Source organism: Trachinotus anak, unplaced genomic scaffold (genome assembly GCF_046630095.1).
Source record: "Trachinotus anak isolate AG129_WGS33_773 ecotype Australia unplaced genomic scaffold, CSIRO_AGI_Tana_v1 ptg000012l, whole genome shotgun sequence".
Lineage (NCBI taxonomy): Eukaryota > Metazoa > Chordata > Actinopteri > Carangiformes > Carangidae > Trachinotus > Trachinotus anak.
The window spans coordinates 18,356,284-18,380,838 of NW_027273863.1; the positions used below are offsets into that span (position 1 = coordinate 18,356,284).

The window sequence follows — 24,555 nt, forward strand, 5'->3', positions numbered from 1 at the left end:
GTTGTGTTTTTGTCCTTGTCCTGTCTGCTGCTGTGGCATGGATCAGCATTAATCTGCTGAGACTCACGTTGGGTAACTGCCTGAATATGGGTTCATAACTTGGGTCACAATAGGCAGCTCAATAAGCCTTACTCAAATTAGCAACCTTATGTAACTCATAATGCTTTTCCAATGCAGGGCTGTGGGGGGACGGAAAGATTAACAGAGGAGAATAAGAAGGTATATCAGAGATCAGGGAGGAAAGATGGCGGGTATTTCTGCTATGTATTACATTTTTGTAACTCTTATCGATGGTAGGTATAGTTACAAATGAGTCCTATTCCACGTTTCCCTGTGCCATAAAGGATAAAGAGGTGAAAGACAATAGACTCAAGCTGCATACTCCAGCTCCCAGCAGTTGACCAACAGCTCTTTGAAACTGGGCCCAAGTGTGTTTTTGTTTGTTCCAAGTACATGTTATTGTTCCATGTTTCTGTCACTTATGGAATGACAACAGTGAAAGCTTAGGATGTTTTCCAGTTCAGTTTTTAGACGCCCACATACCGACAGGAAAACAAACCGTGGAGGAGAGGAGATGGACTCTTGCTGCAGATGTGAGGGGGAAAGAGAAAGTGGATCCAGAGTTTATGAGTGTGCTTGTGTTGTATTCATCATGTGTTTGACATTATTTATACTTGTGAAATGGAATTTGTGAATGTACTCGGAAAGTTGAGATTTGTATCAATCAACAGATGCACAGTTCCCCAGTTTCAAAAAACTTAGGAAACTCCTCACTCGGTTCAACATCCTGTGCTCAGAATTGGTGTTTGAGTTTCCAGTTGTTCACTGGAGCGGTATGAATACAACAGCACCCTCTGCTGTTCAAAATTAGCTTGACTGAATACATGCTCTGCAGCTAAGACAGCACTTAAAGGTTTGACGGCAACTCTGTGTAAGTGCTGAAAGAAGTATTCAGATTCTTTACAGAAGTAAAAGCAAAACTAAAGCAGTATTGTGTAAAAGCCTGTAAATATTATTAACAAAATTTACTTGATGATGATTGTCAGTGTCTAACTCATCTATCTATCATGCACTTCCTTTGATGGTGCCTTCATATCAGTGATGGTTGTGTAAGGTGTCTTACCAAACACTATCATAAAATTGTCTATTTAACTAGACTCATTGCTTTTTTCCTTGTAAGTATATATACTGTTTGTTTCTATTTACATTACACTGTCTCTGTCCTCTTCTGTCAGTGGTCCAGAGAATGGATAATGTTACAGAGGGCATGCAGAATTATGGAGGCAAGATCAATGCTGTGGAGACAGATTTAAAGAAACTAGGTAAGTCTCATTCACACAAGATTAGACATCAAATATGGTTAGTTTCACCTACAGGAGCTGTTAACAAGATTCTGAGTGTTGTTGACTGTGACATTTTACCATATGTTTATTTTTCTATTAACATAGATATTTTTGTGTGGCACCTTTTCAGATGATGAGGCAGGAGAGAAGTCAGTTAATGCCACAAGTGAAATCAAGACTTTCAAGTCAGATCTGGAGGCATTACAGAACCAACTGAACAACATTGCCCTCAGGGCAACCAAAAACAGGGACATCTTGGATGAGCTCCGGATCACTGGAGATGACGTGCAAAATGGCCACATGTCCCTGCAGAGTTTTCTGGAGGGCAATGCTGCCTCACTGCATGGGCTCAACCTGACCTTGACCTCCTATAGTGGAATGATTGACAACCTCCAGACGGACACTGCACGGCTCCAGTCAGAGATACAGGGCCAGGTCAAAGTGCAGAGCCAGACCCAGGTTAGTGTCAGTGCACTAAACATCACCCAGTCCCAGCAGCGCAATCTGCTCAGCACGCTGCAGAAGACGGTGGAAGACGCAGGCCAGGCAGTGCAGAAACTGAAGAATGATTACCAGGGTCTGCAGCAGACAGCCAGACAGAACCGGGCTGACACAGAGTGGCTGAAGGAAAAGGTCCAGAATCTCCAGGTTTTGGCAGCCAACAACTCAGCTCTGGCCCGGTCCAATGGGGAAGCTCTTGACGACTTAGGGGCTCAGCTCAGCACACTAGCCAACCAAATCCAGAACGCCTCAGCCCTCACTGAGGGACACGACCAGAGCATGCGTGAGCTGATGGACCACCAGAGAGACCATGATAACGCCACCTCATCTAAATTTGATGAGATGGAAGCACGATTAGACAGACATGAGAATGACATGGACCGCGTGACTGGAAACGTGAGCTTTGCCACGCAGCTTCTTGGTTCCATCAGCTCTGACCTGAATGGCCTGAGGTCCTGTGCTGAGACAGTGATACGGCATTCAGACCTGTTACTGGGGCTGAATAGTAGCGTGACAGACGCCAATGCGGAGAGCAAAGAGCTGCGCACCCAGCAGGAAGAGCTGGCAGCCAGGTTGGACAGAGAGGTCAACAACCTGTCTATGGTGATGGAGGAGATGAAGGTGGTGGACAGCAAACACTCTCAGCTCATCACCAACTTCACCATCCTGCAGGGTGAGAATTCAAGATCTATTTGGTGTTAAGTCTAAAACTAGTCAAACATCCACCACTCATCCTCCACTCATCTGTTGTTACTATGTTTCAGGTCCACCAGGTCCAAGGGGCCCTAGGGGTGACAGGGGTCCTCAGGGGCCAGTGGGCCAGTCAGGACAAAAGGGTGACAAAGGAGACAAAGGAATGCCAGGATTGCCTGGGCCTAAAGGAGAGAAAGGTGCTGCTGGACCACCAGGTGCAACAGGTCCAAAGGGTTCACCTGGTCCTCGTGGTCTTCCAGGGGCTAAAGGTTCAAGAGGGTCTGGAGGTCGACCTGGAAACCCTGGTGATAAAGGTGACCCTGGGGCTCCAGGACTCCCTGGGCGGGATGGACCACCAGGGATACCAGGACCACAAGGGCCACAAGGGCCTAGAGGAGCAGCAGGACCCGCAGGATTGGATGGGCCTCGTGGGCCTGTTGGACCCATCGGCGCCCCCGGTCCTCCAGGGCTACCAGGGATACCAGCACCCCCTGTAATTTTAAAGCCTCCTCAGCCCACTAAAGTTCCTGAACCCCCCAAACCAGCTGAACCTCCCAAACCATCTGAACCTCCCAAACCCGCAGAGGAACCTCAAGGCTCCGTGTCCCGGCAGGTCCAGCCCCCTGTTGCCACCACTCCAACACCCGGTGAGTAAAATAATTACATAAAGACAGAAAACAGATATGTGGCTCATTATAAGTGTATCTACACAAATTTATGATAGTAGCTTGTGTAAAAATTGCTTCTTCAGTGATTTTACTTGCACAATGTGACATTTGATCATTAATTGCTGCAGGTTGCCCACGTGAGTTCAGAAGGTTTGGAGACAGCTGCTATTACCTCTCCTCTGGTTCTCAGAGACTCAACTTTGATGAGGCCTACCAGTTTTGTGCTAACCTGTCATCTCATATGCTCATTATCAATGACAATGAGGAACAGGTAAATGAAATCTGATGCATTAATTTTCCTTAATATTATTGTTAACTTTAATGGAACAAATCCTTTAAAACAACTCAAGAAAAACACTGAACTAATTATTCTGTAAAATATCTGTTGCTCTTCTATCCGTAGCAATTTGTGAGAAATGCAGTTGCTGGAAAAGGTTATTTTTGGCTGGGCCTTACCGATAGGGAGGAGGAAAATGTCTGGAAGTGGGTGGATGGCACCGTACCTGTTTTTAAGTGAGTTAAACAGCCAAACTGGTTTTACAGCAAATTGAGTGTATGTGTGTTATTGATTGCTGATTTGAGTCCTTTCTTTATTCTGTTCAAAACAACAAGATTCAATAAATGTAAGTAAGAAGCACCTTCTGTGATGTTTTAACTCTGACACATATTGTTCATGTTGTCGCTTTCAGGAAGTGGAAGCCTGGCCAGCCTGATAACTGGACCCATGGTCATGAAGACGGCGAGGACTGTGCTGGTCTTATCCATAATGCCAACTGGAATGATTTCTACTGCACTGACCGTATCGGCTTCATCTGTGAACGTGCCTCTGACTGTCAGTACCCTCTGTATTTCACACCTTTTTTCGATTCTCCTCTTTGTTTAGAAAAAACAATGTGTTAGTCCATCTTTTAAATTTTTCAGACTCCCCCACTCTGTGGCACTAAGTCCCCAAAAATTTATAATTTCCTAAAACATTTGAGCATTGTAGTTTTGAGCAAATGTTACCCAAACAAGAGTAAACAGTGCATGGACTGGGGACTATTTGCTGCTGCAGATAAACACGCTTTTGGTGCTCTAGTGAGGACTAGTTTCTACAGCACCAGGAAGATATATGATAAATGGGATTGGCTCAGAATAAACTACATTGCCCACTGACAAAACGTTCTCAGCTAAAGTTCCACTTGCTCACTTGTTATGGAGCTTTCAACTGTCTCACCTAGTCCTCATCAGCAGATTGAGTTTACTCAGTTGCCATGGACATATAGGTATACTTCATTGTTACGATAAGATTGCCATATTTACAGTAGTTGTGTTATTACTGTAATAAACTAACTGTAACTGTAAATATATGAAATCTATCTTAAGTGATATATTTTTGTTGTTGTCTTCACAGCAAAAGTTGCAGTTTTATAGCATCCATCTGAGACAGTGTGAGCTGTCTTTGAGAGAAAGGTGAAGAGGCTGAAGTTGAGGTTGAAGATGCGAGGACAATGAAGGACATGAGGAGGAGCTCTAGATGAAGAGAGGCCTCTGATAAAGCCAGCCCCATTGAGCATCACTGAGTCTTGGACTGATCTTTGTCTTAAAGGCACTTTACAACACAGTATGGTGCAGAAGACAGAACAAGCACAGAGCCATGTGGTATTGATTTAGTGCTCATAATGAAGGAAAGATGAGAATGTAGTCATTTATTTAGGCTATACTGAGTCATTGTTTGGCACAGCCACTGTTGTACAGGTGTATCTGTAAATAATATTTTGCAAAAGGTTCATTGTTGTCCAGGATCGAATTTCATATCTTTTTTTTTCTTGACTGGCTTCTGATTCGTTACACTTTACACTGCAAAAATCTATATCAGAGGATTATGCTGTTCAAAGAGTAGAACTATTTTTATACTGACAAATACGTCACAGATTCAGAAGTGTGCTCAGAAATAAGCTCCCAGGAAAATGGTGAGCACCCACTCACCACCAGCAAATGACTGCAAACTAAAGATGATAAATTGACATAAAGCTAGTATGAATTTCACCTTTCTGCAAACTGAAATATCAATGTCATTTTTTTTTGATAATAGATGTTCAGTGCGAGCAGCGCTGCTGTTTTATGAAGGATAGTGTTTTTTAGACTTTAGACTGCCAGTATGAGTTTTATACAGTATGAGGCATTCATTAACAATATGTAAATGTTTTGTAATGTAGTCATTATAAGATGATTTATTCATTATGCCAAATACAATATGTGAAATATGTTACATGTTTATTATTTGCATAATCAGTTGTTATTGTCATAGAATTGACCTTTGCAAATTCATATAATGTTTGAGGACTGAGTTGCAGTTTGTAATCTGGCTCAAGCCTTATGAGGCCTTAATTAAATCACCAAGTTCCTTTGGATCAGGCGAGAACACTTATCACAATAAAATGGGAAAGAAACAGTGTGTGGAGTCAGTGCTTTTTGTCCTATTAAATGTAATAAATACACTAACATGATATGAAGCTGTTCATAAAACTAAAGAAAAAAGGAAACTTCTTATACAAGTTACAGCTATGAACAATATGCAAAATGATTTCTTATAGTGGATACATTTTGTGAAGAATTAATGATTTTCTATTCAGTACCTTAACTGTACTGAAGTGCAGTATGTGAGTAAATTTGGTTACTTCCCTCCATTACTGGTTGATAACATTATTTGATAACAATTATTTTATTAATGTAATTTAAATTTTTAAATTTAATTTGATATTTATTTATGTACTTCATACCATGACAGGTTTTATTAGAAAGACATTCCTTGTAACTCCTAGGAACATATTTAACTAGGATATATTTGAATATGGTGGTGGAAAGTAACAAAGTATATTTATTCAAGTACTGTACTTAAGGAAAATTTTTGAAGTACTTTTTGAGGTAATCTTTTCAGTATTCATTTAATGCTATGTTACTGTTCAAATCCATCACATATGATATATCATAAAATCCAATGCCTTGTTAAAAAACCACTGGTTTCCAATCTTTTTGACTGGTGACCTCTTACAAAAAAGCAGCGTCAAAGCCTATATTCTTTTTCAGATGTCTATGAGCTGTTAGTAGTTTCACCAGATTTACATTTCTGCTGTAAATTTCTCATATGGTTTCATTTAAATACCCATTTGAGACACAAAGAGGTAAAACTCAAATACTTCTAGAACGATTATAAAAGTATGAAAAATAAACTAAATTCGTGTCACTTTGTTTTTTCTTCTTTCCTCTCCCATTAATCATCTCATGACCCCTCAGATTCATCTGGTGACCCTTTGGAGGGGTCTGACCCCTAGTCCCACCAGACTGTACTTGTTAAGTGTAACAGTGTAATTTATAATAATCAACTTTTACCATTAAATAGAAGATTTGAAGTCCCAGAGGCTAGACTGAGCCAATTACAGACCTCTTTTCCCTCAGTCAGTCAAGCTGTTCAGTTAGACTTTAGTTTCTAAGCAGGCCCCAGTGCACCTGTTTAGACAAAGCACTGGATGTGGAAGTAGCTGATTAAATTGATTGTACTGCAGCTGCTAAATGCAATGTCTGATGTAATGTACGCTCAATTGACAGTCTATTAGGTACATCTAGCTATAACTAATACAGTCTAATGCAACAGTCTTGAAATAAACCATACTGTCATAAGGATTATAATGTTCAGTTTTTACTAAACTGTACATATGCTTATATTGTAGACCTATGTTACATACACATATATCCGTCCCAAAGCCCAAAATATATGTTGATAATAGACACAGTAGGGTCCAAAGCTCTTGGGGATTTGTTTAAAAACAATGAGAAAAATATAAAAACATAGCCTATACATTTTTATATGTGTGTTATTTTAATAAACTTGCATAGGCCTATATAAATTTAATATTTATTGGTAATGCTTACAACATGTTAAACCATATATTTTACCATGGGTATTTCATAGATCTTATAAACTTAAATCTATACATATTCAGAGGATTTAAATAATTGTAATTGTAATAATAATAAATCCTCCTAGAGGTGACATATATGTAAACATCACTCTTCATACAGGGACACAGGATGTCAAACATTACATTTCTATATGGATGGACGTGGTTTCACACATCTGCAAATGTGTTTTAAAGAGTCTCCAGCTTCTCTGTGACAGTCTAGTCCAGATTTGACCGGTGTAAGTTTTGTGGTTTTTGATCAACTGTTTCATGGTCAAGGCGATGAGATAACGTCACATGATCACCATCACCTGACGATGACATGTTATTTTTTTTTTTTTTACAACAAGGGCAATTTGCAGCCTATGGTACATTTGATCTCAGCTGTGCAGTTAATTACTAGGTGTTAAATTGTAAAACTAGCGCTCGATTGTAGTCGATGACAGCGCTCTATTTAACACGGACAGTTACCCAGAATACTTAGCTTGTTGCCGTCTGGTGAAGGAGTGACTGTGGAGAGACAGCCTAGCTCCGCTTGACATTCATGAAGCTGTCGTTACTATGCGTTTTCATTGTATGAAATAAACCAGAGGGAAAGAAAATAACAGGGGAAGGCGAAATCTGTTGTTGTCAATACACCAGCGATGCCTCTCTTCACGACGAACCCATTTGACCAAGATGTTGGTGAGTAATCAAGAACTGGGGGCTATTTCCAGCAGGCTAGCTGAAGTAGCTGTGGTCAGGCAGCTTTGTTTGTGTTCTCCAGCTGGACCTACACTGCTAATGTTATGTGGCTATCTTGCAGTATATTTTGCAGGACATAAAAACTGATACTAGTACTGTCTGTTTTCCTTGTTTGTTATGATTCGGTTAGCCAGAGAGCTCAGTGGGCTAATTAGCTTGCTTTATCTAATGTGGAGATTTAGCTAGCAGCAGCTAGCATCCAGAATCCTTGAAACGTTTACAAAGTTCGGCATTTGAAGAGTTAAACCTCACCGCTATTTGTATTTGCCTTTTACTTTTCAAGCCATATTATGAATAAAGTTTATCTTTTACTCAGGCTAATTGTTAATAGGCGTGTGACACAAATGTTGTCATCAGCTAATTGAAGCTAGCTAGCTAGCTAGTTAGCCATCTGTCTCATCAGAACCTTACTGTATCCCATTGTATGTTGGCAGACCAATATGATGAGCCTGGGATCTCAGTTACTGGAAGTGAAAGAGGATGCGGGGTGGTGTGTGAAACCATACAGCTACGATGTGTTTCCTTTTTATTCTTTGTTCTGGGTCGAGTGGTTAACCACTTCATTAGCATGTGCAGTGGAAAGGGGGTGGACAAAGTACACAAACACCTCACTGCACATTACCATACGAGCTACAGCCCTCAAAGCCAGCAGTAAATGGTCATTTGGTAAAGCTTATAATGGGCATGTTTGGGCTGTCGGGTGTTATTTCACCATAAATTATCATTTTCAGGCTGTTTAGTTCTATTTTTGAGTGAATATGCTGGTGAGGGCTCATTTGACAGTGTTGGTGATCAGCTACTTGTAACTAGGGGTTGGTGGTATAAATTAAATCCTCTATTTTGGTATTTGTAATCAGGCTAATTGAATTTTAACATAGTAAATATTCTGTAAAACAATGATTAAATATCTTGACAGGAATGTCTGTTTTTGTCTAATTTGGAAAATGCAACAGCTACAGGATGGTTCACAACATATCATCATATTTTCCAGCTCCTTCTTGTGACCGTGTTTTCTCTTTGCCAGTGCAGCTTGTCAGTGTTTGACACATATCATTCTATTTGAAACTTTTCCCTTTGCTCTTGGCAGTGACTATTTTATGACTCGATTACAAAAGCAGCTAAACATATAGATCATATGGATGGAAAGCTGTATGCGCCAGCTCTGTAAGAGGTCTTGCTCTTACCACTTTTATTAGTGAATGTTTATAGTAACATGAGGTAATTTACAAGGCAAGACAAGTAAACACAGAGGCGAAATACTGTACTTTCTCCATGAACTGCTGGTCCATCAAACACTGTCGAGCACTGTAAAATGATGTATTTTGGTGAGGGCTGAAGTGTTAAAAAAAGTCACCAAGTACAGTTACTCCAGGACTGTACTTCTGAAGTACGACAATTGATTAAGTACAGTTTTGAAGTCCTTGTACTTAACTTGAGCATTTCCATTTTTTGCTACTTTTTACTTCATTACATTTTATAGAGAAATATTGTACTTTTTGCTGAACTATTTAGTTTTCAGATTAAGTTTTTAAATTAAAAGATACGATAAGCTTATAAAACACTACACATTTACACTACACAAACACAACACAGATTTGGGGAAATTTATCTCCCTTTGGAAGGACTGGACCCCTAGGTTGAGAACCACTGGACTAAACAAGCTAAGTGTATATAACATAGTTATATGTTACAGCTCCATATCAAACAGCTACAGCAGCAAAATGCTGCTTAAACATTAACGCATCAGTATTAACATGTCAGATAGAATCATGTTATCAGTTTCTGCAGAACAAGAACTTTTATTTTTACTTTACTGAGACTTGAAATAGATTTTGGTGATAATAATTCTGCACCTGTGTGTAAGTAGGATTCTGAATGCAGGGCTGTAATAGAGTATTTTTAGACTGTTGTGTTGGCACTTTTATTTAGTAAAGGATCTGAGCACCTCTTCCTTTACTAAAGACAGGGAAATTGCAGTGACACCAATGAAGGAAAGACACTAATTGGTGTATCTTCACGATGGCAAAAGCCACAGTCTTAAATAAACTTGAACCTTAAAGTTAAATCAATACCTCAGACAGTATTATGAGCTTCATCAGATTGCCATTTACTGAAGGACTGTCATCTGAAAAGAGGCCTCTGTTATGTTGTCAGTTCTCTGTATCTCTCTAGCATTTATGCTCATTTGTAAGGGTGCATAATGCTGTTGTTTGCACAGATGTTTTGGAAACAACAGAATTTGTCTTTTCCAAAATACGATTGACACAGGATCTGACGTGCAACCACAATTTTTGTTTCAAGAAGCTTTATTATTTTTGATCTTAGGAGGATCATCACCTCTCCTCTGTGTCTCCGTCTCAAAATGAAATAACAATCATGAAAAAAGTGCTTTTGCAATCCTTAAGTTTTCTGCTGTTGTTGTGCTTTTTTCCTGCAGAGAAAGCGACCAGTGAGATGAACACAGCTGAAGACTGGGGCCTCATTCTGGACATATGTGATAAGATAGGACAGTCACGCACTGGGTTAGTTAACTGTCTGCCACAACACAACAAATACAAACAAACACATCTATCAGCTTTTCTTTAGGGCTTTTCAGCTTCTAAAATACATAGCACAGGATTGGAGATCGAACCCAGAGACACCAGGAGAAACTGAAAATAAATATTGATTTTCAGTGTAAAAACATCTTTAGTGACATTGTTCTGTGGCCAAGCAATTCATTTCCACAGACCTTTGATTTCTACCATTGTGTTGCAGGCCTAAAGAATGTCTCCGCTCTATAATGAGAAGAGTGAACCACAAGGATCCTCATGTGGCCATGCAGGCACTGACTGTAAGCAGACTGGAAACAAACAGCCTTGTTTGGTATAAATGTGATTGTTCACTTAATGGCGGCGTCATGTTGTGTTCTTGTCGCCTAACTGAATTAAACCTTCACTAAGAGGGAGCTAGTGGAGAAACCAAATCTATCCTTTGATAAGTCATATCTTAATGAGTGCTACATGTTTGCCGCCTCTTGCAGCTTCTTGGCGCTTGTGTCTCAAACTGTGGGAAGATATTCCACCTGGAGGTGTGCTCCAGAGAGTTTGCCAGTGAAGTCAGTAATGTCTTAAACAAGGTACGTGGTCATGTTCGCTTCCTCTGTGTCCAGATAACCTCATTTAGTATTTGTGAGTACTTGTAATTAGGCCATGCACCATGCTTGTTCTCATAACATGCTTTTTTTTTTTTTTCTTTTCTCTCTATGCGTCTCCAGGGCCACCCCAAAGTGTGTGAGAAGCTGAAGGCCCTCATGGTGGAGTGGGCAGAGGACTTCCGCAATGATCCACAACTCAGTCTGATCTCAGCGATGATCAAGAATCTACGTGAGCAGGGTGTCACTTTCCCTGCAGTGGGGTCCCAGGTTGGTTTGTAGGGTGGAATAGATAGTTTTTGGTAAATGTTTAAATTGCTGGCATCCTTGAGGACAAGTGGTTAAGACGCATATAATACAAATATTAAATAATAAAACAAATGTTTTAAGTGGTTAATGGTTAATTTTAAGGTTGCTTAATTGTTGAGACTCAAGTCATGAGTTGAGGGCGCGGCTGTGGCTGAGGAGGAAAAATGTGGCTTGTAGCGTAAAGCGCTTTGAGTGGTCGATAAAATGGGAAAAGCGCTATATAAGTGCAGTCCATTTACCTTTCATCTAAGTATATGATTATAATTTTTCACAGGCTGCAGAGCAAGCAAAAGCAAGCCCTGCTTTAGTGGCAAAGGATCCATCCACTTCAACAAACAAAAAAGAAGAGGAAGACTTGGCCAAAGGTAAAGAGGCTTTTAGATGATTATCAGAAAAATAGTCTGATTTTCAACCCTCAGGCGTAAATGGAGAAATGAATGTAAATATGTGGCTTTGTCATCTAAATATGCACACTGACACTGGCATTGCATCAGTTTACATTGGATGGATGAACTGCAGATGTTTAGCAAGGGTTAAGGACTTTGGGGGCAAAAACACAATCATACATTTCTGTCTCTTGCCTGCAGCTATTGAGCTGTCACTGAAGGAGCAACGTCAGCAGCCACAGACCTCCCTGTCAGGCCTCTACCCGAGCACCTCCACCCTGCTCTCCTCACACAAGTCAGATGGCAGAAAAGTCCGTGCCATCTACGACTTTGAGGCTGCTGAGGACAATGAGCTCACCTTCAAGTCAGGAGAAATCATCACAATCCTGGACGATAGGTGAACTTTTACATACACACACAGAAAATAAGCACAACAAACAAGGATTTAGCAAATAACTGAGAGGATTGAAGGCAGTTAGCTGGCATTCTGCGTTGGGTAGTGGTTCTTTATTCAAAAGAAAATACCCCTCAAGTTTCACATCATCACATCTCAACTGATCTGATGAACCACTTTTGGATTCTGTTTCAGCTTGATGAAAAAGTGTGTACCTCTAAAATGACTTTTCAGGAATTCATAAAAAATTCCCAATGTTTAAAAGAAACATGAAATTAAGTAAATGTTTAATATGAGTTCTGTAACACTGAAAAGACAGCAGATTAAATCCAGGTTGTAAAAGCAGTTTAGATTCTTGTCATACGTGATTTTGTGTTTGTTTGGGTTTTTTTTTCAGTGACCCTAACTGGTGGAAAGGGGAAACATACCAGGGAGTGGGGCTGTTCCCCTCTAACTTTGTCACTGCTGACCTGACTGCTGAGCCTGAGATGAGTGAGTACACACACACACACACACACACACACTTCCTTTATCCATTTATGTCATTGCTAGTTCTTTGATGTCCCATTTAGTCCATTAGCAGTATTGCTTTATTGATCCCAGAGAGGGAAATACTTTATCACTTACACACGGCTGGTGAAACAGTACAAAGAACACGGCACAATCACAAACAGAACAGTATACTTGGGTTATCACATGCAGTAAACAGTAACACTGTCTGTACTTCTGGAAAGCCTTTGAGAATTGTTCTGATTGCTTTTTGGCCATACTTCCTGTTATTAGAAAGAGCTATTGCAACTTTTTATGTTTTTTCTCATTCTGATACAACAAATTTAATTATGTCATATTGATTATGGAATTTTTTTTTCTTCGGTAAATGCTGAATGAGCCATTCAAATGCAGCTTTCTCAGATTTTGGCATTGACTTATGAAGTGTTGCAAGTTTTTTTTTTTTTTTTTTTTTTTTTTTTTTTTAAATCCATTCAGCTCATTCATTCAAGTATTTACTATCTTCATTGCTGCCACAATGGATTCTACTGTGTGAGCCACAAAAATGTTTAGCCTGGGGCGTCACTTTTTGTAAAGCAGAACCTCTGTCGTCTAGGCAGTAACCTGTCTGGTGGGAGTTTGTCATGCTTCCTCATTACATCCAGATGTTTGATGCTTTGGCACACTTTTCTTATTACGCTTATTGTTTCTGTAGCCTCATCATTCTTTTGCGTGTTGCTTCTGCAAATGTTTTAATACCTCAAAACAGTCACACTGGACATGTGCAGTCCGCTATTTTAACAACAGCTGGCAACTGCTGTTTCTACTGTTACTGTGTTTTTGTTATAGAGTGGTTCGACATTTAAAAAAAAAAAAAAACAGATTGTACCTTCTTTATGTTCATCTGGACTATCGTTTTGCGCAAGTATCAGACCAGTTACTGAGTATCGAGTCAGCGCATCCTGACTTCTTACGCATGTGTTCCTGATTGCTGCTGTTGCGTTGTTTTTGTGTTGCCGCATTCGCTTGGAAATGTACAGTGAAGACAGAGAAGAAGACAGTACAGTTCAGTGAGGACATCCAGGTGGAGACCATAGAACCCGAACAAGAGCCTGTATATATAGACGAGGTAAGTTCCCCGCAGTGTGCACTGACTTATTGAGCTTGTTTAGCCTCATTGAAATGTCACTGTTGTATCAATAAAGTTAGAGTTTTGTATAAAGATAGAACATTTTAGAAGTGTCACCTGCTCATAAAATCAGTGACAACAAAGTCAGATTAATAGCCTAACAGAGACAAGGTTTTTTACTCTAGAGAAATTAATTAGTGAACTAATTTCCCCAGGAGATTTTTTTTTCTCTCTCCAAACTGGATTTAGTTGTGTTGAAAATTAACTCATCAGAGCCACCTGAAGAACCTCACTACAAAAACTTTATTTTTCAGGACAAAATGGACCAGCTACTCCAGATGATCCAGAGTGCAGATCCCACTGACAACCAGTCAGACAGTGTTGAGTTACTACAGCTTGAAGGTGAACTGAGTTTAAGACTGAAATTTAAAACAAAAACAAGAATGCAGGTGCAAAATCAACATTAGCTTACAGTAACAAATGTGGTACATTTTTTTTGTAAAGATGAATTAATATTGATTAGAGATGAAATTAGTAATGATAACAAGTACATTATTTATTTTCATCAGGTGCCTGCAATCAAATGGGACCCCTCATTGACCAGAAGCTGGAGGATATTGACAGGTGCTTTGTGCAGAAATGTTTTGCCAAAAGAGAACCACAAAATGTTAATGGGTGTAAAAAGTGTGAGCATAAAAGAATGCAGATACCAGACATGCAACCTATACCTAATACAGATCTATGTGATTGATAAAATGTAGTTGAGGGACTCTGACAGTTTGTGTGTGTGTTGGTTTCTATCATCAGGAAACACTCGGAGCTGTCAGAGCTGAACGTGAAGGTGATGGAAGCTCTGTCTTTGTATGCAAAGTTGATGAATGAGGATCCAGTCTACGCCATGTATGCCAAGCTGCAGAGCCAACAGTACTACATGCAGCAGCCTGCCAATGCAGTACAACAGGTATAGTCAACTTGTCACTGATACTTTGACCAATTTGTTGTCTGTGGTACACAACAATATTTTCATAAGCATAAATGTTTTGAGCCCCAACATTACTTCATTTTACAGTGTATCTGAAGTGCCATCTGTCATCTCTCTGTTTCAGCACAGAATTCAGAAACAATGCAATGTCTTTGAATCATCTAGAATAAGCTGAAATTTAACTCTCATGGCTGACCAGCTCCTTACAGTATCATATTTGGAGAAGGATGTTGATTTAGAGTTTCTCAAGTGCATTGTTTTGGACCTTTATTTGCTACCAACCAAATGCTTTACCTCAGCAAACAAAAGAAAGGGAAGAAAACAAGATGCTTTGTTGTCAATCTAGCAAAGCACTTATTACCTCTTCAGTACTCGGTACAAGGTTTGTGCATGTTTTGGACCGCAGGTCTACCCTGGCCAGCCTGCATCAGGCTCATATGCGATGAGCGGTACTGCGGTGCAGGGTTACACTGTTCCCATGGAGCAGCTTCCAGCTGGAACTCCCATACCTGGCCAGCCAGCTCCCAGGTGAGTCCACATATGCCTTGTTGTCCTGGTACACTAAAGCGCAAAAAGCAAAAATCTAAATTAAGCTGAAATAACCATGTGAGTTAAACTACAGGTTAATTCCCTTTAGGGTCACTTGCTTTTATTAGTGACTGGCCTGTAATTTTTGTTGCTGGTCTCGGCTGTTATTTGAGGCCCGGACATTGTTTGAATACTGGCTGTTTTCAGTATTAATGATTATACCCTCCACCTCCAGTTTAATGATTCCATCTTGCTGTAGCGTTGTAATTCATGTTACTTCACTCTTTACTGTAGTGACGTTCATATGTACATGGGCCAGCCGCCAGTCTACACTGCAGCTCCAGGCAGCATGGCCCCAGCAGATGTGCAGTCCTACCAGAACCCAGCCACCGCCCCTGGCCCCGCCCCAGGCACGACTCCCACAGGCATGACGCAGACGCCAAACTACAGCACCCCCTCTGGCCCAAGCATAGCGCCTTCCTCAGATGCCACACAGGCCCCCTACTCAGAGAAAGCCTTGCTATAGGGCCCCCTTAGCTCACTGTTATCCCTGCACATAACATGCTCACATGCAACAGACCTGATCAAATAGTGGTTTTAGATCATTTCTTTTATGTTTTATGATTTGTTTTATCACAAAACATCAGATGGATGGAAAAATACAAATAAGAGTAGACTAACCTTGACATTTGACAGGCTTTGTTATTTTATCTGGCAGATATACAGTTAAATATACAGTTACACTTCTCATTCCAGGTTTCGAAGTGATCATGAGGCTTTGATTTGAAGAGCTCACAACGAACCATGGTCTGAAAATGGACCCTGTGTTCTTTTAGGACTGCATTCGATTAATCACGTTGTTGTGTTTTAGCTCTTCTTTACCATGTGTTCACCTGATTTTACATGTGCAGACATGGAGGCGCTTTCAGTTGCACTTTCATCTGCAGTTGCACTTAATTAATTTTTGGTCATCATTCAAGCCTGATCACTTCCAAATCTAGATCTGATAACAATATATGCATTGTCCATGTTTATGTACAAGACCTGACATTTATTGTTTCCTAGTAGTGACGACTATTGAAAAGTTGTGGTAACAATTTGTTTTATAGGTCGTTTTTTTTTTTAATAATTTCCTCAGAATTTTCCAGGAAAGAAAAACATAATTTTGTATCAATTATAGAGAAAATGAGAAAAGTTATTTTAGTTAGGCTTCAGTTCAGTTGATTAATTTCAGAGGAATTTCTTCAAAAAAAAAAAAAAAAAGATAAAACTAAATATTTATTCTACATACTGTATATGGTATGTTGAATTTTATGCTTGACTGTCAACAAATTTCACATTTTTGTGCATTAATCAATTAGAGGTGTACCTATTTCTACAGTATTTTATTAGTAATTTTCTTTCCCAGAAACTTACTTGGAAATTATCGAGAAATTACAGGCTTGTTAAATAGAGTCTAATCAAATTGCTTTGAGGAAAACAAGTGTAACTGTAACCACTTTAACCTGACAGCATATTACATATGCAATTACTATTTGATCAAGTGTGAAATACACACGGGCATTCCTTCACTCCACCCCCAACATGCACACTGGAACCACACACACACACACACACACACACACACACACACTACTCAAACACACTACAGGCAGGTGTACAGCGGTTGACGCACACGCAAATACAGTTACAGCACTTGGTTCACACATCCTCCGCCCGACGTGATAAATTACCTTCACTCACACACTAACATGGAGATAAATCCACATGCCACAGCCTTCTCACCCACTTACAGCAACTGCAGTGCTAATCACGTCACAAAAAAGGGGCGATGACGTAAAAGCTTTTTTTTTTTTTTTTTTTTTTTTTTTTAATATATATATACACACACATCAGAAAATGGACGTTTAGCGATGTTGAAAACGTTAGGCTACTACATTCTGTATATGTTGTCAACTTTTAGAAGTACTGAAAACTGAAGCCACTTTGTTTTTTGGAGGGAAAAGAAACAAGAGGAAATCAAGCATGCACATGACTCTTGTGTATATACTGTACTGAGCTAGTAGTGAAGCCACATGATGACCTCATGGGTGGAATGAATGTTAACACAGCTCCAGGTGTTTTTTAATTTTTGTTCAGCCTTAAAGGTGAACTCTGCAGTCATGATGTCCCAGGTAAATTAAAAGGTGTAAAAGCCAAAGAGAACAAAGTGAAAAAAAGAAACTTACATGCCAGAAAAACACATGATGATGTTCTATTACTTTCAATCACTCCTCACTTCATACTGCAGAGTTTTCCTTTTCGAAACAAGCGGTTCTGCATCCTCGTTGGTGGATGTCAGACTCGCTCTGTCTCCATTGAGGAGCTGTACTAACAGACTCAATCCACAAACTTGGCTACGAAGGGGTGAATTCTCTAAACCGCCCCAGTGTCTTTTAAAGCATCTCTTTAGTCAGTGTTGAAAAATGAATACAATGTTTTTTTGTAGTACATTTAATTTATGTTTTGATTATTGTTATGCGATTTTAAATGAAGAAGCAGTGCAGGATGTATGTATTCAGAGAAAAGCGGGATATGTTATATTCTGCCTAACTTAGTTGTATATTTAAATGGCCGACATGAGAAAATGGACGTTTCTCTCTGTGTTTGATACATGCTTATTGTACTGTAGGGTCAAATGGTAATGTGAAAACTGATCAGAACCCCTCCCATATGCATTTAAAACTTGTCCTTTCTCAGATCTATCTAACACTAAAACAGATTCTACCTGAAGCAGAACTGAAATAAGGCTTCTATGATCCTGGACAAGGGTAGTCAAGATTTGTAAACATCTCTTTACCAAAGTCTCCATAAGCTATAAGTCACAGCGCCACTCTGAGGGGAAAGATCAAGTGTTGTACAAAGTCTACTCATGCCTTCATACAGCTAATTTGTTTGGCTTCCACGTGTTAAAAAGCTTTGGAAAAGAGTTGATTTTTACAAAAACTGATTGGAATGCAAAAAGCTGATGAAACGGGAAAATTATTTATCTGTTGTTGTGTAATATTGAATGATGCTGAATGAAGGAACTATGAAGCAGTTTTAAATGTGTTTAACCACATGTTCCAATTGCAGGGCGAATTTGTGTCATTTCAATTTCTCTTGAGATACTATGTTTTCAAATGTGCTTCTTCTCGTCATCCCTGTGCCGCCTTAAGAATATAAACAACTCACAACTTAAGCTTGGTACCTGGGACTTTACAGGAAGCCATTTTATTCTCCAGAACTTGTTTTTTTTAGTATTAATATAGTTGATTCAAAGATGAGGATCCTTTTTTTTTTGCTGCCTTCAACTAAATGCTAGAGAGAAATAGTGTTAATCAGTTGGATCAAAGAGGGCTGAAAATAACAAAGTAGCTGCTACTCTGGGACCCCAGGACCAGGAGCCAGTTAGTCATCACACGTCATCCAAATGTAACATCTTGTTGCACCACAGTGTTGGACTGCAGCCCCGATGTAACTTTAATGTACAGGATTGAGATGCTGCCTGTTTTTAAGTTTTAAACCAACATTATTGTAAAGGTTCTGTCTAAACTTGTACCCCTGCTGTTTGTATGTATTCTTTTAACCATACTTATTAATTGATATTCACAATAAAACCAGGCCAAATGTACAGAACAATATGTATGGCTTTGTTTTCTTCTTTTTTTTTAAGAGCACTGTGTGAAATTCATTAAGTGTTTTTATTTAGTTATTTTTAACTGCAAAGATTTCCACCTGTGAGAAACATTATGTGAAAATGTATTTTCTCAGTCATCTTGCTATGAGCTGTGGGGTCTTAAATGGACGCTACTGCTTTGAGTTCACTTTAGAGAATTCTGTATTCATGAATATTTAATCAACATACAGTACTAATTCTATACAGTACTTACTACCTGTTATACTATACTGTTTTAGCAGATAGTATAAATAGTGTAACTAATAAGTATAGTGTAAATAATTGTAAAAATCTACATTTTATTCTAACAGGAAATTCTACAATATGTGACGTTTGATGTCGGTCAACTGCAGCTTTAGAAAGCTACTGTCAATTAAACCTCACAAAGAGACCTCAAATTGTTTTTCCTAATATGTTTTAACCACCACCCACAACTTATTATTCCCAGGTGTGAGCAGGTCGTTCATTTTCCTTTGAGAGAATAATTTGCATCAGCGCCACACTCAAAAATCAACCATATTTAGTCTGCAAGTTGTCTGCTTTAATTTGTCACGTTTCCAGCCACTACATACTCAAAACCTGCTTAGCGTCAGTTTGTGTTATGGAACTGGGACGCTGTCAGATTTAAAACCGAGTTTTCAGGACTGTTGTCTTGCCACTAGATGGAGATCAGTGTATGTGAGAGCTAAGGCGTCTAGATTGAAGAAATATGTGAAGTGTCCCCAAACAGAACACCTTGCGACCACTGAACGTGATTTTTAAAAGTGTTAAGGAATTACAAGAATTATGAGCAATGTTTAATCTCACATTACAATGTTAATTTTGTTTTGCTGCAATCTTAACACCAACTTATTACTTAATTATATATGTATATTTCTGTCTTACTTTACTACCATTTTGCTCATCTAAAAAACAGAAACCTGTTAAAACAGACATGGGTGGCCTCAGTGTCATCATGTCCTTTTTTTTTCCAGAACGCATACAGTTCGGCAGCTTAATGTAATTTTCTCCTTGAAATTATGGGATGGGAACGCTCTTCTTTGTGAGCCCATAAAAAGGTGAGCATGACCACCTCATTACCTCAGCAATAAAAGAATACAGCCTCCAGTGCAGTGTAAGCAATGTCAGTGTGCAGAGTCCAACGGCTCCACTGGCTCATTTTGTGGGAGATGATTGTCAAAGTCTTAAGCTCCAAGTTCAGACCAGCAACCGGTGTTCAGGGACCATGCCCTCGGGGAAGACAGTCAAGTTCGTCCTGTATGAGGTGCTGCAGTTTGCGGCTCTTATCGTACCAATCTTTGTGATAATGGAGAGATTTGCCAGGCTCATACGTGACGTTAAAGGAGGGGATCTGACAGCTTATTGGCTTGTGGTGGCGGTTTCTATGGCATATGTGACCTCTGTGACCCTGCTGGTGTGGGTTCCTCTCAAATATCTGATCCTGAAGCGGCGGAGGTTCATCACAGAGATCACACAGTGGTGAGTACATGGGAAATGGATTTGTCAATTACACAATCATTAAGTATTTACATGTACTGAATATTTATGACAACAACATGATGAGAACATGAGTCATCTGAGGCAAAATTTGAATATGGGAGTTTGGGCTAAATGAGCAAAATTGACTTGACAAGGTGGAAAAACTGAAATCCCACTGCAGAAATGGAAAATACTGAGGCTCCTGAGTCAAACAAGCGGTACTATGATGTAAAAATCCTTGGTTACATGTAAGAATTCATTCTGCATTCAGAACTGTTACCAGCAAAATTTACTTTCAGGTATCATAAGTAGAGGTTGTCATGATGTGAAATGGTCCTTTAACAAAGCATCATATTTTATGAACTGATGGTATGTTTTGTGAGCACCGTTTTAGGTCGAAACTATGCAACTTTATAAATAAATAACATTTTCATCAAGTCATAATCGGCTGTGCTCAATTCAATCCACTCGGGTTTTACTGCTACAGGCATGCTTGGTCTGGTATGACCAGTAGCTTATGTTGGCTAGCGTTTGCTAATGTTAGCAAGCTTTAGCTAGATATGGCTTTATAACTGACATTACTACCTTTATGACTCTTCTCTGCTTGTGCTACTGTTATACTATGTTTTAGTGTTTATCCAGTGGGTGTGTGGCCACAAAGGAATTTATTCAACCAATGTTACACAGCCTCACTTTAATCTTTAATCAAAATCATGTTTTCCTCCACTGTAACTGCAGAGTAAGTCTGACGATGGCATGAACAAATACAGTATACGCACTGAGAATAAGATCAGTACTTCTTTGAAAAAGGAGCAATTATTCATCCTGCTGAGATGACCTTCATTCACATGTACACTAACACAGCTTATTTTGTTTTTCAGGAGACCAACAGCGGTGGCGTATCTCATCCTCTGTACATTGCCATGCTTTGCTATTTTAATCGCCAGCTCCAAGGTAATGTCATCATGACTGATCTTCTTGTCACTGAGGAGCACCTGTTGACGTTTTGTTCTGTCATGCTCCGATGGGGACCTTGAAGAGGCATATTTGTTGTAAACAGTCCATTTGCGGCACAAGCTCGTTTTATGAGCCCCCTGTGTAAAAGAGTGTGTTTAGAGCACTGTAATTACTCACTGAGTGGTGGTCGACGTGGCACGCTGCACCACAGAGAAGGAAAAGCATTGCCTGTCACCAGCTTCACTCAGTCTCTTGAGATTTAGTTACTGACTGTGCATTCGAGGATTTTCTCAAAATGTAGTGAGGAGGACTTTGGCACCATCATGATTAAAAGAAAAAAGGCATTGGAAATATGTAGCCTGTCACAAGACTGCACTCTGTCTGTGGCTACTGAGTAACCCATAGTAAACATAACAGGTTGGCCATTAACCCAATCTTTAATACCATCCTGCACCCTAAAAACACAGGAACTTTTACACATATGATATAATGTGTCCTTAACCATTTCATTTCATTTCTAACCTAAGCAATAGCATAAATAAAGCAGCTGACCTCAAACGCTTGTCTGACATCTAATATTTCTTAATCTCGTGTTAAGGGCATTCAGCACCATCATAATGTCTATAATTATGGGGTGATAAAATGGGACGGGTTCATAAAATCTGGAATGCGAGAGCTCCTGTTTCTCAGTCCAGCCAAATGTTGTAATGAAGAATTTCAGTTTCATTTCTTCCCGCTTCTCCCCTCAAAGTGGCAGATCACTTCTTTCTACTATTGAATTCGCATTTATTTTTCCACTGTTATCTTCACACTGTAGGTGCAGGTGGACCGAGAGCACAGGCTCGACCATTTCGCTGAGCTGCCTGTCTCCTTGGTGCTTTTCTCCCTCATCTGTGTGGATATTATAGAGAGGATTCGCCCCTGCAGTCTCACTGGACAACGTAAGGTTTGAAGTTGTTCCCATTATTCAGAATTGAATGATGTCTCTTAACTCAAGACCATTTGATTACAAATTTATTTATATATAAATATACAGATTAAAACTGGTTCTGAAGTGGCCCATGCTTTTTTAGACCATGTCTCACAGAGAGATTCTAGTTTTAATACAAAATTAAATTAGAATTTAATCAAACTATCAAATTTATTAACATAGAGAAAACCTGGAGTGGCTAGGGATGCATTAACCTACAGCATCACTACAGAATAACTGCTCCAGAAATCAACCCCCAGAAGCCCCTGAAGCAAAACACTGACACCACCTTGAGGAAACATCTCACTTTCTCTATTTCTGGGATATTTGTAGCCATTCAATGAAAATTAAAGTGCCAAACCGACTACAAAGACAAACACCAGAACTTAAAAAGAAAGACTTCAGTCGCTTCAAACGCTTGTCAATCCTGTCCGAGGAATTCCTTGCAAGTTTTCCTGATCTGATACGAGGGTCCAAGCACACAGGGTGTTGAATGTTGTACAGATTTTGAGGCAGATTTGTGATTTTGGGCAACGATGGTAACACAGAAGGGCAACAATTGGGCAACAAAGATAATAGATGAAAATGACCAATGATCTTGACCTTGGCTGGACTTTAGGGTGACCATAACCATAATCATAGACAGTATGTAATCTAACAGCTGGAGTTGTTTGTGCTCTTGTCATTTGCAGCAGACAGCCTGGATCTTGACCTTGACATGCCTGGCCCCATCCTCACCCACCTGGAACAGGTGACCACCGTATCAGGACAGCTGCAGCCTGATGAAAGCCAGAACGATTTGACCCCTGGTCATCCAGAGGCCAGAAATGGCAGCGCCTCAGGCAGATGGCAGGACTTTGCTGGCTCGCCCAGCCGCTCAACCCCCAGCTCACGAGCACCCAGCACTTCCTACCTATACTCCTCATCCTCACGCCCTTGGTCCCACTCTGGGCATCTAGGCTTCCTGGGGAGGAGGGATGTGAGGTCAGAGGTGTTTGTGGATAGTTTTCTGTTCTGGTTAGACACTGCGGAGATGATGAGAGTAGCAGGAGAGCCGTCAATCTTCTACTCAGCCTGGGTGTTCCCTGTCTATATTCTTGCCTTCCTGTCCACTTTCCGCTTGGTCATCACTCCTCACAACTCGTTATTGTCCTCTGCTGGATTTGCTCTGCAGGACCTTCCTTTCTTTATCATCCGGGTCGCTCTGATTGTTGTGTTTGGTTACGTGACACCTGTGTTATACCCACTGAAAAATGTGCTGGTGAGCTTGACATTTATCTATTTCACATTCCTGACCAAGCTGAGGATATTCAGGAGGCAGACCATGTTTTGAGGAGGTGTGGCACATTCTGTTGTTAATGAAAGAGTTGCTTTGATTGCTGGTGCTTGAACAGTTGGTATATTTATGTGTAGGGAGCAGCACCGAGGAAACATGGTGCTGGTACTGATGACGAACTACAGGATGTTTTGAATGGTAATGTCTGCAAATGAATTGAAAGGCAATGCATCCAAATCAAAGTGTAAAAATGATTCTGCATCTAAAACAAGTGTGTAGGCTGGAGTTTTCAATAAGCCAACTGTTGTCATTTTCCTGTGCCGTATATTGAATCCAAATGTATTTATTGATACTTAATTTTAGATGTTCCTGGTACATTTTTCTTTATTTTTTTATCTGTATTACATTTGTTAACATGCTACAAAGAGTGACGGGGAAAACTATTTGTTGTCAACAAAATATTTTGAACCATTTCCAACAAACTTAATAATAAAACTCCTTTGTTTTAACACTGGTGCAAACATTTTGAATTCAAGTTGGCTGCAGCCCCACTAATCAATATTTTTGTCATGACAATGGATCAAATGACTGCAACACATATAACAATCTATGTGTAATGTGAAGGGGTTCACATCCATTCCCCTCAGCTGTATGGAGCATTTGAGCGTCTTTATGCTCATTGATGTGGTTCAATCACCTGCAACTTCACTACTCTGGTTCTCTCTCACGGCTCGCATCAGCCTGTTTCCAGCAGCAGGCGGCTTTCAGTGAGGTGTGTTTGCCACCTGCCTGGCACCAAATAACAGATCAAAGTTAGCAACTAACTGGTGAAGATGTTGGCGCATGAAATGGCTATAGAACGAGATATTTCCCTCATGAGTTAATGGAGATGAAAACGGAGCTCAATCGAGAATGAATTTTGGGCTTAAATTTGCG

General features: G+C 39.9%; 2 protein-coding genes across 2 annotated transcripts in view; both read left to right on the top strand.

Annotated features, from left to right (window-relative positions):
- The window catches only part of LOC139629914 (collectin-12-like), a 41,282-nt gene extending 22,380 nt beyond the window's left edge, over positions 1 to 18,902 (top strand). The window contains exons 4-24 of the mRNA XM_071492893.1: positions 1,236 to 1,322; positions 1,474 to 2,517; positions 2,609 to 3,184; positions 3,334 to 3,476; positions 3,609 to 3,718; positions 3,895 to 3,971; positions 4,358 to 4,399; positions 7,786 to 7,830; positions 10,328 to 10,412; positions 10,648 to 10,723; positions 10,913 to 11,008; positions 11,147 to 11,293; positions 11,607 to 11,697; positions 11,920 to 12,115; positions 12,510 to 12,604; positions 13,642 to 13,730; positions 14,045 to 14,132; positions 14,300 to 14,354; positions 14,538 to 14,691; positions 15,119 to 15,240; positions 15,535 to 18,902. Of these exons, the coding sequence (XP_071348994.1) occupies positions 1,236 to 1,322; positions 1,474 to 2,517; positions 2,609 to 3,184; positions 3,334 to 3,476; positions 3,609 to 3,718; positions 3,895 to 3,971; positions 4,358 to 4,399; positions 7,786 to 7,830; positions 10,328 to 10,412; positions 10,648 to 10,723; positions 10,913 to 11,008; positions 11,147 to 11,293; positions 11,607 to 11,697; positions 11,920 to 12,115; positions 12,510 to 12,604; positions 13,642 to 13,730; positions 14,045 to 14,132; positions 14,300 to 14,354; positions 14,538 to 14,691; positions 15,119 to 15,240; positions 15,535 to 15,766 (3,650 nt within the window). The 3' untranslated portion in view covers positions 15,767 to 18,902. The remainder of the gene's footprint in view (positions 1 to 1,235; positions 1,323 to 1,473; positions 2,518 to 2,608; positions 3,185 to 3,333; positions 3,477 to 3,608; positions 3,719 to 3,894; positions 3,972 to 4,357; positions 4,400 to 7,785; positions 7,831 to 10,327; positions 10,413 to 10,647; positions 10,724 to 10,912; positions 11,009 to 11,146; positions 11,294 to 11,606; positions 11,698 to 11,919; positions 12,116 to 12,509; positions 12,605 to 13,641; positions 13,731 to 14,044; positions 14,133 to 14,299; positions 14,355 to 14,537; positions 14,692 to 15,118; positions 15,241 to 15,534) is intronic.
- Positions 18,903 to 19,995: 1,093 nt separating this feature from the next.
- On the top strand, positions 19,996 to 24,128 carry tmem236 (transmembrane protein 236). The gene is made up of 4 exons (XM_071492735.1): positions 19,996 to 20,416; positions 21,298 to 21,370; positions 22,191 to 22,314; positions 23,036 to 24,128. The coding sequence occupies exons 1-4, from the start codon at positions 20,163 to 20,165 to the stop codon at positions 23,674 to 23,676; spliced, it is 1,092 nt and encodes a 363-aa protein (XP_071348836.1). The 5' UTR covers positions 19,996 to 20,162; the 3' UTR covers positions 23,677 to 24,128.
- Positions 24,129 to 24,555: the final 427 nt, after the last annotated feature.